Raw genomic sequence first — 11,642 nt, forward strand, 5'->3', positions numbered from 1 at the left:
TCCGGGCGGCTGTTGTCCCTGTTCGGCCGGGGGGCCGTCCTGATGCGCGGCGCCGGCGGCACCATCAACGACATGTGGGACCGCGACTATGACAGACAGGTAGAGGGGCCCCCTGCGGAGGCCCCGGGAAGTGAGCTGCGGGTTAATTAATTAGCCAGGGAGGAGCCCATCCATCTCCAGCAGCACCAGCGGTTCCTGTTGGGTTCAGGCACAGGGTCAGGTGCAGAAGTTCCTCCCTCCAGGGTTCTGTCTGAGATGTGTGCGTGCAATTGATTTGTATACGTCTCCTCCTAGAGCAGTACAGGTAGTTTTGTGTGACACTTCTCTTTCTAGGACTGTAGTAAGTCTTTGTCAGATAAAACAGATGTTGTTTTCACCTCTGGGTAGTACTTGAACACGTTTGTTTTTCAACTTTGTTTTGCATTGCAGAACAAAATAACTTTTTTTTTTTTGCTACACTTGCTAGTTAACAATCCACCCAAGAAACAATATTTATTTATTTATTTATTTTTAATGTTTAGGTCCAGGGTTTCCTGGAGTATTGTTGATTTCCTCATGAGAATGGCTGTTAAGAGCAGCATGCCCAGACTTGAGCTAATCCTCTTATGTTATGTTGCATCTTTAATCTCCCTTTTGTTCAGAAGAGGGAAATAAGCAAAAAGCAGTGCCCAGTGTCAGCTGCTGAAATATGCCCAGGTGCAGGCATGGACGGGAGTATTTTGGTGATGTGTCACTGCTTGTTCTGCTTTCTGTTCATGTTCCTTTGGCTTGGGTTTTGGATCTCGGTGCTGGCAAGAAAGAGGATAATGAACCAACCTGATATGTGAAGTTCTTCTTACAGCACTTTTGTATTTGTGCTGTTGGGAAGGCAATTAATCAGTACAGGTTTTGTGGAAGCTTTGGATGGTTCAGAATTGTTTAGAATTAGAAATCAGAATTAGAAAGGTTTACAATTTGTTAACAACTAAATTTGCTAAAATATTTGATAGGGTAGGGGTCTGATAATTCATTTGTGCATTAACATGATGTGATTAGATGTAAAGTTTTAAAAATACCCACTGCAGCTCACTCTTACATACCTTAAAATGGTATCTCCAAAATAAGTGTGATAGAGGCCGAGTCAATACCAGGATGTTGGCGTGTGTTGGTCGTTTGAGATTTTAGATTTGTTACTGATTATTTGAGAAATGTTTCCTTTAAGTGAAAGCTGCTACATTTGGTTACAATGTGCAGTAGAATTGGTCACAAATATATTAAGTGCATGTTTAAACTGCAAAAGCAGCATCTGATATTTAACATACTCTGATTGGGGGGGAGAAAAAACTAAGAGTTTAAATTCACATTATTAAAGCATATACAGAACTCTTTATACATACATAATGTTCTGTGAAAAGTTGGCTTCTGAACATCTCTGGATAGACTTTACCCCATTTTTATCAACAAGCAAAACTTTTGTCCTTTTTTTTTTTTCTTTTTTTCCTTTTGACAGTGGTCACCTTTGGCAAGTAACTCAACCATACATTTCAGTTTAGCTTTTCCCTGATACTTGTTTCTTTCTTCACTGTGGCTTCTATGATTTCTTGTTCCAGACAGAGTTTCTGAACTCTGTTGTATCTCAGAAAGGATTGTCCTTTCACAGTTATGAACAATGGTTATGTGTGCTAGAGGAGCCCTACATCTTTATGATATTTTACATGGCAATCGCTTTTCAAAGCATTTAATCACAGAAGTGCTACTCAAATTTGGGATAGTTAGCTCACAACTTTTAAAGTCTGATTTATTTATTTTTTTCCTATATGAGACGTCTACAGTGTTTTTCATGGCACACAAGTGGCATTTTATTTCTGCTCTAGTTTTTCAAACTTGCATGCTTCTGTTATAAGCACTGTTGCTTAGAAATACAGCTCATGTATTCTTGAAGGAACCCCATCTTATACATTCTGAGCTCTATTTCTGTTTATATTGCTGCTTACATGCCAATGGTGTGACTTTTGTTTGCAAGATAAGTTGGAATGTGTTCTGTTGGATTTGGTATTAACGTTATTCTTTCCATGTTTAGGTTGTGAGGACAGCAAGTAGGCCCCTGGCAGCTGGAGATATATCCACTTTTCAGTCCTTCGTTTTTCTTGGGGGACAGCTTAGCTTGGCACTTTGTGTGCTTCTGTGTCTGAATTACTATAGGTGATGTATAAGTTTTATGTTGGTTTTGTTTTTTTAAAAATTTGATTCTGTGTCCAGGTTTAAACACAGAGTTTTTCATCAGAAAAGGTGTTGGAGGCAGAAGGAGGAGGATATTAGTTGTGTAATTGTATTTGAAAGTAAAAGAATGAATTCAGTACTGTGTACAGCTCCTGTAATGCTGTGCTATATATTGTGGTCTTCAGACTGGCAAGTAATAAACATCTTTATACTTTTTACAGTATTATTCTGGGAGCAGCCTCCTTGTCTCTTGTGATCACCTACCCTCTGATGAAGAGAATAACATATTGGCCACAGTTAGTTTTGGGTGAGCTGGAAATCATTTTACTATTGTTTTCTTCAGATGTAGTTTTTGGGGTGTTTTACAAATCAGTAATTGAACTTCAGCAATCTGTTTTTTTATAACTTGATAAGAAAAAAAATAATACCTTATAAACAAAGTTCTACTGTCCCACAAGCTTCTCAAACAATTTATAACATATACAAAAGTTGATGTTTGGGCTGGGTTTTTTTTGTTAAAAATAAATTCCTTATTTTGATGCAGTTGGGTAGAAAGAGAAAGGGATGGAGACAATAAATATTTGTCATTTCAGCATCAGCTTTGGTTTTGGGATTATCTCAGAACAGTTCTTAAGCATACACTTGTCCTGCATTTCAGTGGATCAGCCTCTAAAATAATTCCTGTTAAAAAACTGATGGTCTATTTCAGGTTGAGCTACTAAAACACATCTTGGCCTCCACATCCCAGCTGCCTTCAGCTTTTTCAACAGAAATTGCCATTTTTAGCCTTGAAGTACTGTAGTTGCCTGCTCTGCACTATTTTATAGTCAGTTATACCGATGTCATATGTTAAACTGACATCTAAGGGTTTTAACTTTAGACTTGTTGTTTGAGTACACTGTAATTTAATTCTATATATGTACTTTAGATTATTCCTGGCAATCTTGTAACTATTTTCTCCTTTTTTCCCCCCTCTCTTTGTGTTTTTAGGACTTACATTTAATTGGGGAGCTCTTCTTGGCTGGTCTGCCATCAAAGGGTCATGTGAATGGTCTGTTTGTTTGCCCTTGTACTTAGCTGGAGTGATGTGGACTCTGGTATATGATACCATTTATGCACATCAGGTAGAATAACAGCGGAAAATGTTAGACACCTGTGTATGTTTTTGTGTTTATTTTACAATTTCATTGTTAAACAGTAGTACCAACCTGTTGCAGTTCTTCAGCATCAGCTGAGCTAAGACAGCGCCAAAGACACCCCAGCCCTTGCACCTTTTATTGCTGTTTGCAAATGTTGTACATATCAGCTGGAAGTGTAATACATTTTGTGTGCTTACACATTTGCATTGCATAAATAACTTTGATGTCCATATTAGCTCTTGGCTGCTATAACAGTCCTTAAGGGCCAACCTTCTAATTTAAATTTTAGTATAGGGACCTATAAGTGCACTTAAATTTGGTTTCTAGTAAGCACTGAAATCTTAAGCAAGCCCCCCCCTTCTTATTTTCCTTATGAAGTGGCAGCTGGACTGTGGATTTTTTGCCAATTATCCTTTCATTCTAGGATAAGAGAGATGACATCATTATCGGTGTGAAGTCAACAGCATTACAGTTCAAGGAGGATACGAAACAGTGGCTCAGTGGCTTCAGCCTTGCAATGCTCCTGAGTTTGTGCATCACAGGAATGAACTGTAACCAGACGTTCCCATATTACTCAGCTGTGGCTGCCGTAGGGGCTCACCTAGCACACCAGGTTTGATGGATTTGTTTGTACTTTTTTCATGTGAAAGTTCTTGATAAGAAATAAGAGTGCTTTTGAACTTGTATTAATTCCCCAACAACAAAAAAAAAACCTGAAAAACAAGTCCCATAAGGAGAACCAAAGTCTTCTAACTTCTTTCTGAGTAACTATTTTAATGTTAGTTCTGCCTAAACATTCTCAGGGTTATCCAAGATTTCTGAACATGTGCTTAAATAACTGGGCTCAGAAAGCTAACATAAGGGCTAGGTTTTCCTTAATTATTGCATTTGTGATGAGGTACTTGCATTTCTGAAGGTGTATCTTGTGGCTTGGCTGCTGTTGGGTTTTGCTTGTCTGTTAAGTGTTTTCAGTTTTCTGTGCTTGAGGGTCTGACAGGTTTTCAAGGGTGTGAAAAACATAGTGTTGTAGAAGCTTCTGAACAATCTTTCAAATTATTTTATCAAAACACAGCCCAGTCACCTCTCTACAACCTATTCCGAATGGGGTTAGGATGGCACGCCAGAGTGTATGTACACACAAAGCAAAATTTTATTGTAAATTACAACAATTAGGCAACTGGACTAAAGGACATAAATCAGAATATCCTCTACACTCTAGTCAGCAGTGTAAGTGCTGTAGCAACTACTTGTTACTGACATTCACTACATCTAGAACAATAACCAACACAATATTTTAAAGCAGTAGTTTAAAGCTGGCTTCATTATGAAATAGGGATTGATGTTACTTACCCTCCCTGACGACCATGGGGTAGCTCCCTTTCTCTCAGCCTCTGGGCAGTAACTGTTTGAGGGGCGTCCCCACTCGGGTAGTGGAAATCAAACACACCCCATGGGGAAAGTGTGCAAGAATCCCACCCAGTCAAGAATGGGACTGTGCTTTTATAGAATAAAGTGATTGACTGTCAGTCATTGGCTGCCAAGCCTCCTCTCCTTTCTCAGAGCTCTTTCTAGCTTAGCAAAAGACTTTTTATCACATACAAACACTGTCTCTTTCTTTATCAGTTTTCTGATTTTCTCTCTGTGTCTGGGCCCAGCTGCTCCAGAGTGTCTTCCAACACTGAGGTACAGCATGGCCTGGACCAGCTTATCTGGTAGTTGTTTTTCACCAGAGAGCACAGAGAGTAGAGCAAATGTCGAGTCCTTTTCCCACAGAGGCCCACTGAGGCAGAGCATCCTGCTACACTCCACCCCCATGACTGCAGTCAATCATCTTTACCTCATGAAGTGGTAATGCAGGTACCTCTTGCCTCCATGCTATAAAAGTGTCCCTTATATATGTGTATGTTGTCGTCAAATCAAGTAAGATAAGAAACATCAATTCCTATGCATCATTAATAACCAATGTTGAGGTGGGGTCAGTTGTGCTAAGCCTCAGTTCATAAACCATACCTTTAAACATCCAGTTATTATTAAAGCCAGACGTAGTTATACCAATTTTAGCAAGACTGTGGTAGGGTTTAATATTAAGTTCAAAGTCTCAGTAACAGTTGGTGACCATCCAGACCAGATTTCCCACCACTGATGTTCTCCCTGCTTCTTCATTCATTCCAGAGCATGGTTGTATTTTCTCTGCATCATGATGCACAGTAAAAAGGTTTTTCTGACTTTCCTTTTTCATTTGTTCTATCAGTTCATGTAAATGAGGATGTTTCAGCAGTCTTTGAGCCAAAGTGATGTCCATTCCGATAGGTGTTGATGATTTGGTGTTGCTGGAGGTGTTGCACATTGCTGCTTTTATATTCTGGTACACCTTGGAGGGTATGGAGTAGTTGAAGTAATATCCTAATACACAGATGAAATTACAAATACATACATTTGAGTGGTTATCAAGTTTCTTGTTATCTATTGTCAAATCACTACAATGGTTCTTAAGCATATACATAATTTCCCAATATACACTAAAACTGACTTGGGATGAGTATCAGAGTACATTTCAGAATAACAAAAACTCTGCTCAGTGTCTCAACAGAGGCTGGGCTTTTAAAGGGTTGCTTTCAGATATAAATTTGTGTTGTTCTTTCACAATACAAGCATCAATATCAGTTGTTTGTCAGTCATCCCTGGGATTGTTTTTGAAAGCCCATACTGGATGTTCTTGTGTATATGTGTGTTATTGCTGTCAATTCCTGATGCCACAATAGGATAGATAGTATATACAATCACATGGCATATGATCAAATGGTTACTGTGGATGCAGAGATGTTATTGTTGTCTTGATTGCATGTAAAGTGAATAAGCTGCCACCACAACTGAAATTTCCTTTCAAAAGATGTAGAGTGATCCTTTCTCATTTCCCTAGGTCAAAGCTCATTTTCTCCTTCTCTGATTATTGCAGCAGCAGTAGATTTCACCCATAACTGAGCTTGGATAAAGCTTAGTGCTAATGATATGTTATTTTGAGCAATTCCCAAAGTATCAGCCAATTGTTGGTGACTAGCACTGTGAATATTCCTAAAACAAAAAAAAAAGGATTGAAGCCAGCCATTAGTTTGTTCCTAAAGCTAACAAAGAAGATCTCAAAGGCTGATCCATAGAACTGAAATACTTCACTACCACACTTAGTGTTTCTGCATCAGAAGTGTTTAATACACTTAGTCCTGTTCCCAATATGCCTGTTGTATCTCTTTTATCTCTTTTTTTTTTTTTTTTTTTTATGGGATAGTGTTCTCTGATGTCACTAGGAAGACCATCTGGTATAAGGTGTACATAAGAAAGGTGAACAAAGAATCACAGAATGATAGGATGGTTAAGGTTGGAAGGGCCTTAAGTATCATCCAGTTCCAACCCCCCTGCCATGGGCAGGGACACCTCCCACCAGACCAGGTTGCTCCAAGCCTCATCCAGCCTGGCCTTGAACACTTGCGGGGATGGGCCATCCACAACTTCCCTGCGCAAACTGTTCCGGTGTCTCACCACCATCATAGTGAAGAATTTCTTCCTGCTGTCTAACCTGACTCTAACCTCTTCCAGTTTAAAGCCATTCACCCTTGTCCTGTCACTACATGCCCATGTAAAAAGTCCCTCCCCAGCTTTCCTGTAGGCGCCCCTTAGGTGCTAGAAGGCTGCTATAAGGTCTCCCTGGAGCCTTCTCTTCTCCAGGCTGAACAGCCCCAACTCTCTCAGCTTGTCTTCATAGGAGAGGTGCCCCAGCCCTCATTGTCTTTCTGACCGTTCTCTGGACTTGCTCTAACAGCTCCATGTCCTTCTTGTGTTGGAGGATTCAGAACTAGACACAGTACTCCAGTGAGGTCTCACATGAGCAGAGGGGCAGAATCACCTCCCTGAATGTGCTGACCACACTTCTTTTGATGCAGCCCAGGACATGATTGGCTTTCTGGGCTGCAGGTGCACATTGATGGCTCATGTTGAGCTTCTCATCAACCAGCAGCCCCACATCCTTCTTCTCAGGGCTATTCTCAAACCATTTCCCCCCCCCAGCCTGTTTTTGTGCTTGGAATTGCCCTGACCCAGGTGCAGGACCTTGCACTTGGCCTTGCTGAGCTTCATGAGATTGGCATGGGCCCGCTTCCGAAACCTGTCCAGGTTCCTCTGGATGGCCTCCCTTCCCTCCAGCATGTCAACCACATAAGGCTCTTCTCTGAGCAGGAGTTTAGAAAGCAAGTGGGTCCAGTCTGAATCTCCCTGGGTTGCTCTACCCAGGTCGTGACAGGAACACTGTAAGAGAAAGCAGAGACTTGTCTCGGCAGGGAGAGTCCGAACAGGTTACCCCATTAAAAAGAAGGAAAAATCACATATATTAGTAAGTTTGTAGTTTTTGTTGGTCTTTCTGTTATGTTCATTTGATCCATCATTCCTGAAACACATACCTACCATTTGTGTATAGTCAGTTTTTGTGCAATTCCAGCTAGAGGAGCATTGCCTTCCTTAATATTGACTAACAGGTTAAAAGGTCCTTGAATTTGTGTGGATTGGTGGTGTTGAATTTTCTCAACATCACAAGCTTGCTTAAGAGCTCACATCAGAGATTGCATCTCTCCTGCAGGGAGTCCTCCTTTTCCCTGTTCCCTCCTTGTTTTACTGCTTTCACTATATCTGCTATAATTGCAGTGGGGTGTCCCTTTAAGGCTGCACTGGGAGTGCCTAAGGCCACTTGCAGTTCTCCACAGTTCATCTTGTTGCTCTTGTGAATGAAAAGGCTCTGATTTCTTTTTGTCTTTCATCACAGGGAGATTAGATTTAAAGGTTCTCACCCGAGTCTCGGAAGGTCTCTGCCTTTTACATTTTGAGCTTTTGTCGGGGGGCTGAGTTGGGTCTCTGGGATCCAACCAGCCCATGTCTCTTACATGATTTAATATATCATGCAAGATTTCTTCCCAAGTGGGGACTGGCTTTCTTGGGGCTTGGACATCTTGGAGTGCCTCATTATGAGCCAGATCCCTACTAATCTCATCCCGGCGCCCTGCTAAGTATGTTTTCAGTGCTGTTGGGGCCCCCCTCAGGAGAGGTCTTAACATATCAGGATTTACTTCAGCAGAAATTGGAATGTCTACATCTGCACGGTCGTGCATTGCCTGCAAGCAGGCTGCTTTTGTAACAGCAGTGGCTAGTTCATTAGCTGACTGTATAGGTATGCAGGCTGGTTCTCCTCTTTCCATGATATCTATCCCTCCTGCCCAATAGGCAACCCGACTGGTTATAGAATGGGGGTGGCTGTTGGGTTCAGGTCCAAGACTTAGTAATACTGCTGGACCCCAATACCCATCAGCCTCATTGCTGTCTAGCAGTATTCTGTCTCCTCCTGTGAGGCTCACTCTCCACAAATACTCAGTTTCTGACTCTCCTGCTTTTCGCCCGTACTTCTCCTGTAAATTTGACAATCGCAGGGGGTCCCAGGAAGCAGTTTTAACTATACTTCTCCTCTGGCCTCCTTCAAGTCCTTCTGATACCTTGATTTTAACTTTGGGTTTCAGTTTTAGTTCAGGAATTTCCTCCTCTGTGGGAGCTGAATGTTCAGTTGTTTCTTCCTCTTCTTCATCACCATTATTTTCATCATTACTTTCATTAGAGCTTTCCCAAATACCACAGTCCCAATCCTCTGCTGATACTATTAATTTTTTTATTTTATTAACATCCAGAGGATTAGGAGGTTTTAGTAGTACTTGTTCTAATTTCTCCTCCAAAAGTCTACCCTTCTCTCTGGATTCTTTCAATTCTTGTTCTAATAGCTCATTTTGCAACATTAGGGACAGTTCTGCTTGTTTGCGTTCCTTTATTTCATTATTCAAATCATCATTTGTTTTTAGTATTTGTTCTCTCCATTGCCATGCAGCTTTTAAACACTGCCCTAACACATGGCAAATAATACCTTTTCCTTTTGTATTTTTTAACGATCCTCTGTTTTTATCTATTTTAGCTTGAATATTCTCCCAGTCACACCAGTTGGCTGCTGACCAACAGTCTTCAGATTCAATATTTATACCATGCCTCCGTAGATACTCTGTTAAACCCTTTACTTGTTTTTCAAAACTATCTGCCATCACTGTCTGCTCCCCTGCTCGCTGTGCCAGTCGTCCCGAATGGGGTTAGGATGGCAGGCCAGAGTGTATGTACACACAAAGCAAAATTTTATTGTAAATTACAACAATTAGGCAACTGGACTAAAGGACATAAATCAGAATATCCTCTACACTCTAGTCAACAGTGTAAGTGCTGTAGCAACTACTTGTTACTGACATTCACTACATCTAGAACAATAACCAACACAATATTTTAAAGCAGTAGTTTAAAGCTGGCTTCATTATGAAATAGGGATTGATGTTACTTACCCTCCCTGACGACCATGGGGTAGCTCCCTTTCTCTCAGCCTCTGGGCAGTAACTGTTTGAGGGGCGTCCCCACTCGGGTAGTGGAAATCAAACACACCCCATGGGGAAAGTGTGCAAGAATCCCACCCAGTCAAGAATGGGACTGTGCTTTTATAGAATAAAGTGATTGACTGTCAGTCATTGGCTGCCAAGCCTCCTCTCCTTTCTCAGAGCTCTTTCTAGCTTAGCAAAAGACTTTTTATCACATACAAACACTGTCTCTTTCTTTATCAGTTTTCTGATTTTCTCTCTGTGTCTGGGCCCAGCTGCTCCAGAGTGTCTTCCAACACTGAGGTACAGCATGGCCTGGACCAGCTTATCTGGTAGTTGTTTTTCACCAGAGAGCACAGAGAGTAGAGCAAATGTCGAGTCCTTTTCCCACAGAGGCCCACTGAGGCAGAGCATCCTGCTACACAACCATAAGTGGCAGGGGAACAGGGTTTCCCAGGGAAGATTTCACTTCTTTTTTTCCATTTTTATTTCTTCAAAGGCTGAATTGCACATTTTGAGGTTTTGGAGGGTGTTTTTCTAGTAATCCTTTTACTTGTTTTGCTTAACTTTTTATCTTGTCATTCTTCTCAAGACTTATCCAAGCTTTGTTTCCATGAACATTTTTCAGTAAGTTTGCCCTGGCTGCACTGTGTGGGGTTTTTTTGCTTTTAGTTAAGATTCTCAGCAGACAGCTGCCAAGCTGAGCAAGCCTTGCTTCTAACTGTTGTTGCGGGTGTCTTGATAATTTTTTTGCAAGGCCTAACATGGAGTGACTGGACTAAACCAGCCCTGTGTTAATGAGGCAGGGCTGAGAACCTTCCTGTGCATTCCAGTTAGCCTGGCTCACTGCTGGCTTTCCAGTCCATTGTCTCTGCTGAAACACGGAGCAAGACATCACAGCAGAAATTTAAAGGAGCAAGGCAGGTTTTGGTGGTTTTATTTTTATTTAAAGTTCCCATTCAAGAATTAGGTGGCTACCTACTGAGGAAAATCTCAAAAAGACTTATTTACATGCCCAGATTTTTTTACTTTTTAAATATCAAACTAAACACACTGGTATCCTGGCTATTAATACAGTCCTTCATTTAGAGGGTCCAGGAATTGTGTTTACATGTGATCCTTGAATTTTCTGATGTGTGTTGAAAAAATCTGTCAGGTAAACATAGATGCCAGTTATGCAAAAAATCCTTTGTAAGCACAGAATATTCCTGTTTATTGTGGAGGTAAGGGTAGGCCAGAATTGATGATACAGTTTTTGAAGACCTTTTTGTGTGTCTTTGTGGTGTGTCAAGTATTTATGAGTCCGTAGAATAATAATGCTAGAATATTATACTGTGCTTTTGCAGATTTACACTTTGGACATAGACAAACCTGAAGACTGTTGGAAGAAATTTGCTTCAAATCGTACTGTAGGACTTCTGCTCTTCACAGGGATTGTGTTTGGAAATCTGTGGAAACGAAAAGACTCAAAAAATGTAGAAGAGCCTTTAGAAAGCAGGTAGTTGAAATTACTGTAAATTACTGATGTTTTAGTCCAGATAAAATGTAAGTACTGTAAGAAGGAAAAAAATTTTAACATAAGTGTATCTGCTTTATACTGTTTATTTCTAAAAGCTGGTGAAAACATTCTTGTTTCTAAAAGCATGCAAATTATGTTATCCTACAATGCAAGTTTTGATTATCCTTAAAGGACTTTAGCCTCCATAGAAGCTTCAACAAGTGAAGCTACTCTGCTAGTCCTGTGTAGTACGTGGAAACTTCTGTCAAGCTCTGAAGACTGTGAGCCTGGAATTTCATACAAAAGAGATGTGTCTTAGTGAAAGCATGTGGGAAATGCAGAGTGACTTCAGGATGTAAATAAAATCTC

At 40.7% G+C, this 11,642-nt stretch overlaps 1 protein-coding gene across 1 annotated transcript; it reads left to right on the forward strand.

Moving 5' to 3' along the window:
• COQ2 (coenzyme Q2 4-hydroxybenzoate polyprenyltransferase) lies at positions 1-11,354 on the forward strand (the record flags this gene model as incomplete). The annotated part of the gene is made up of 6 exons (XM_010009012.1): positions 1-99; positions 2,060-2,181; positions 2,421-2,506; positions 3,190-3,323; positions 3,763-3,951; positions 11,122-11,354. Coding segments are annotated over 6 exons (786 nt in total), but the record flags the coding sequence as incomplete, so codon positions are not given.
• Between the last annotated feature and the right edge of the window lie 288 nt (positions 11,355-11,642).

This window comes from Chaetura pelagica, unplaced genomic scaffold, assembly GCF_000747805.2.
Source record: "Chaetura pelagica isolate M959 unplaced genomic scaffold, ChaPel_1.0 scaffold221, whole genome shotgun sequence".
In the NCBI taxonomy this organism is placed as follows: Eukaryota; Metazoa; Chordata; class Aves; order Apodiformes; family Apodidae; genus Chaetura; species Chaetura pelagica.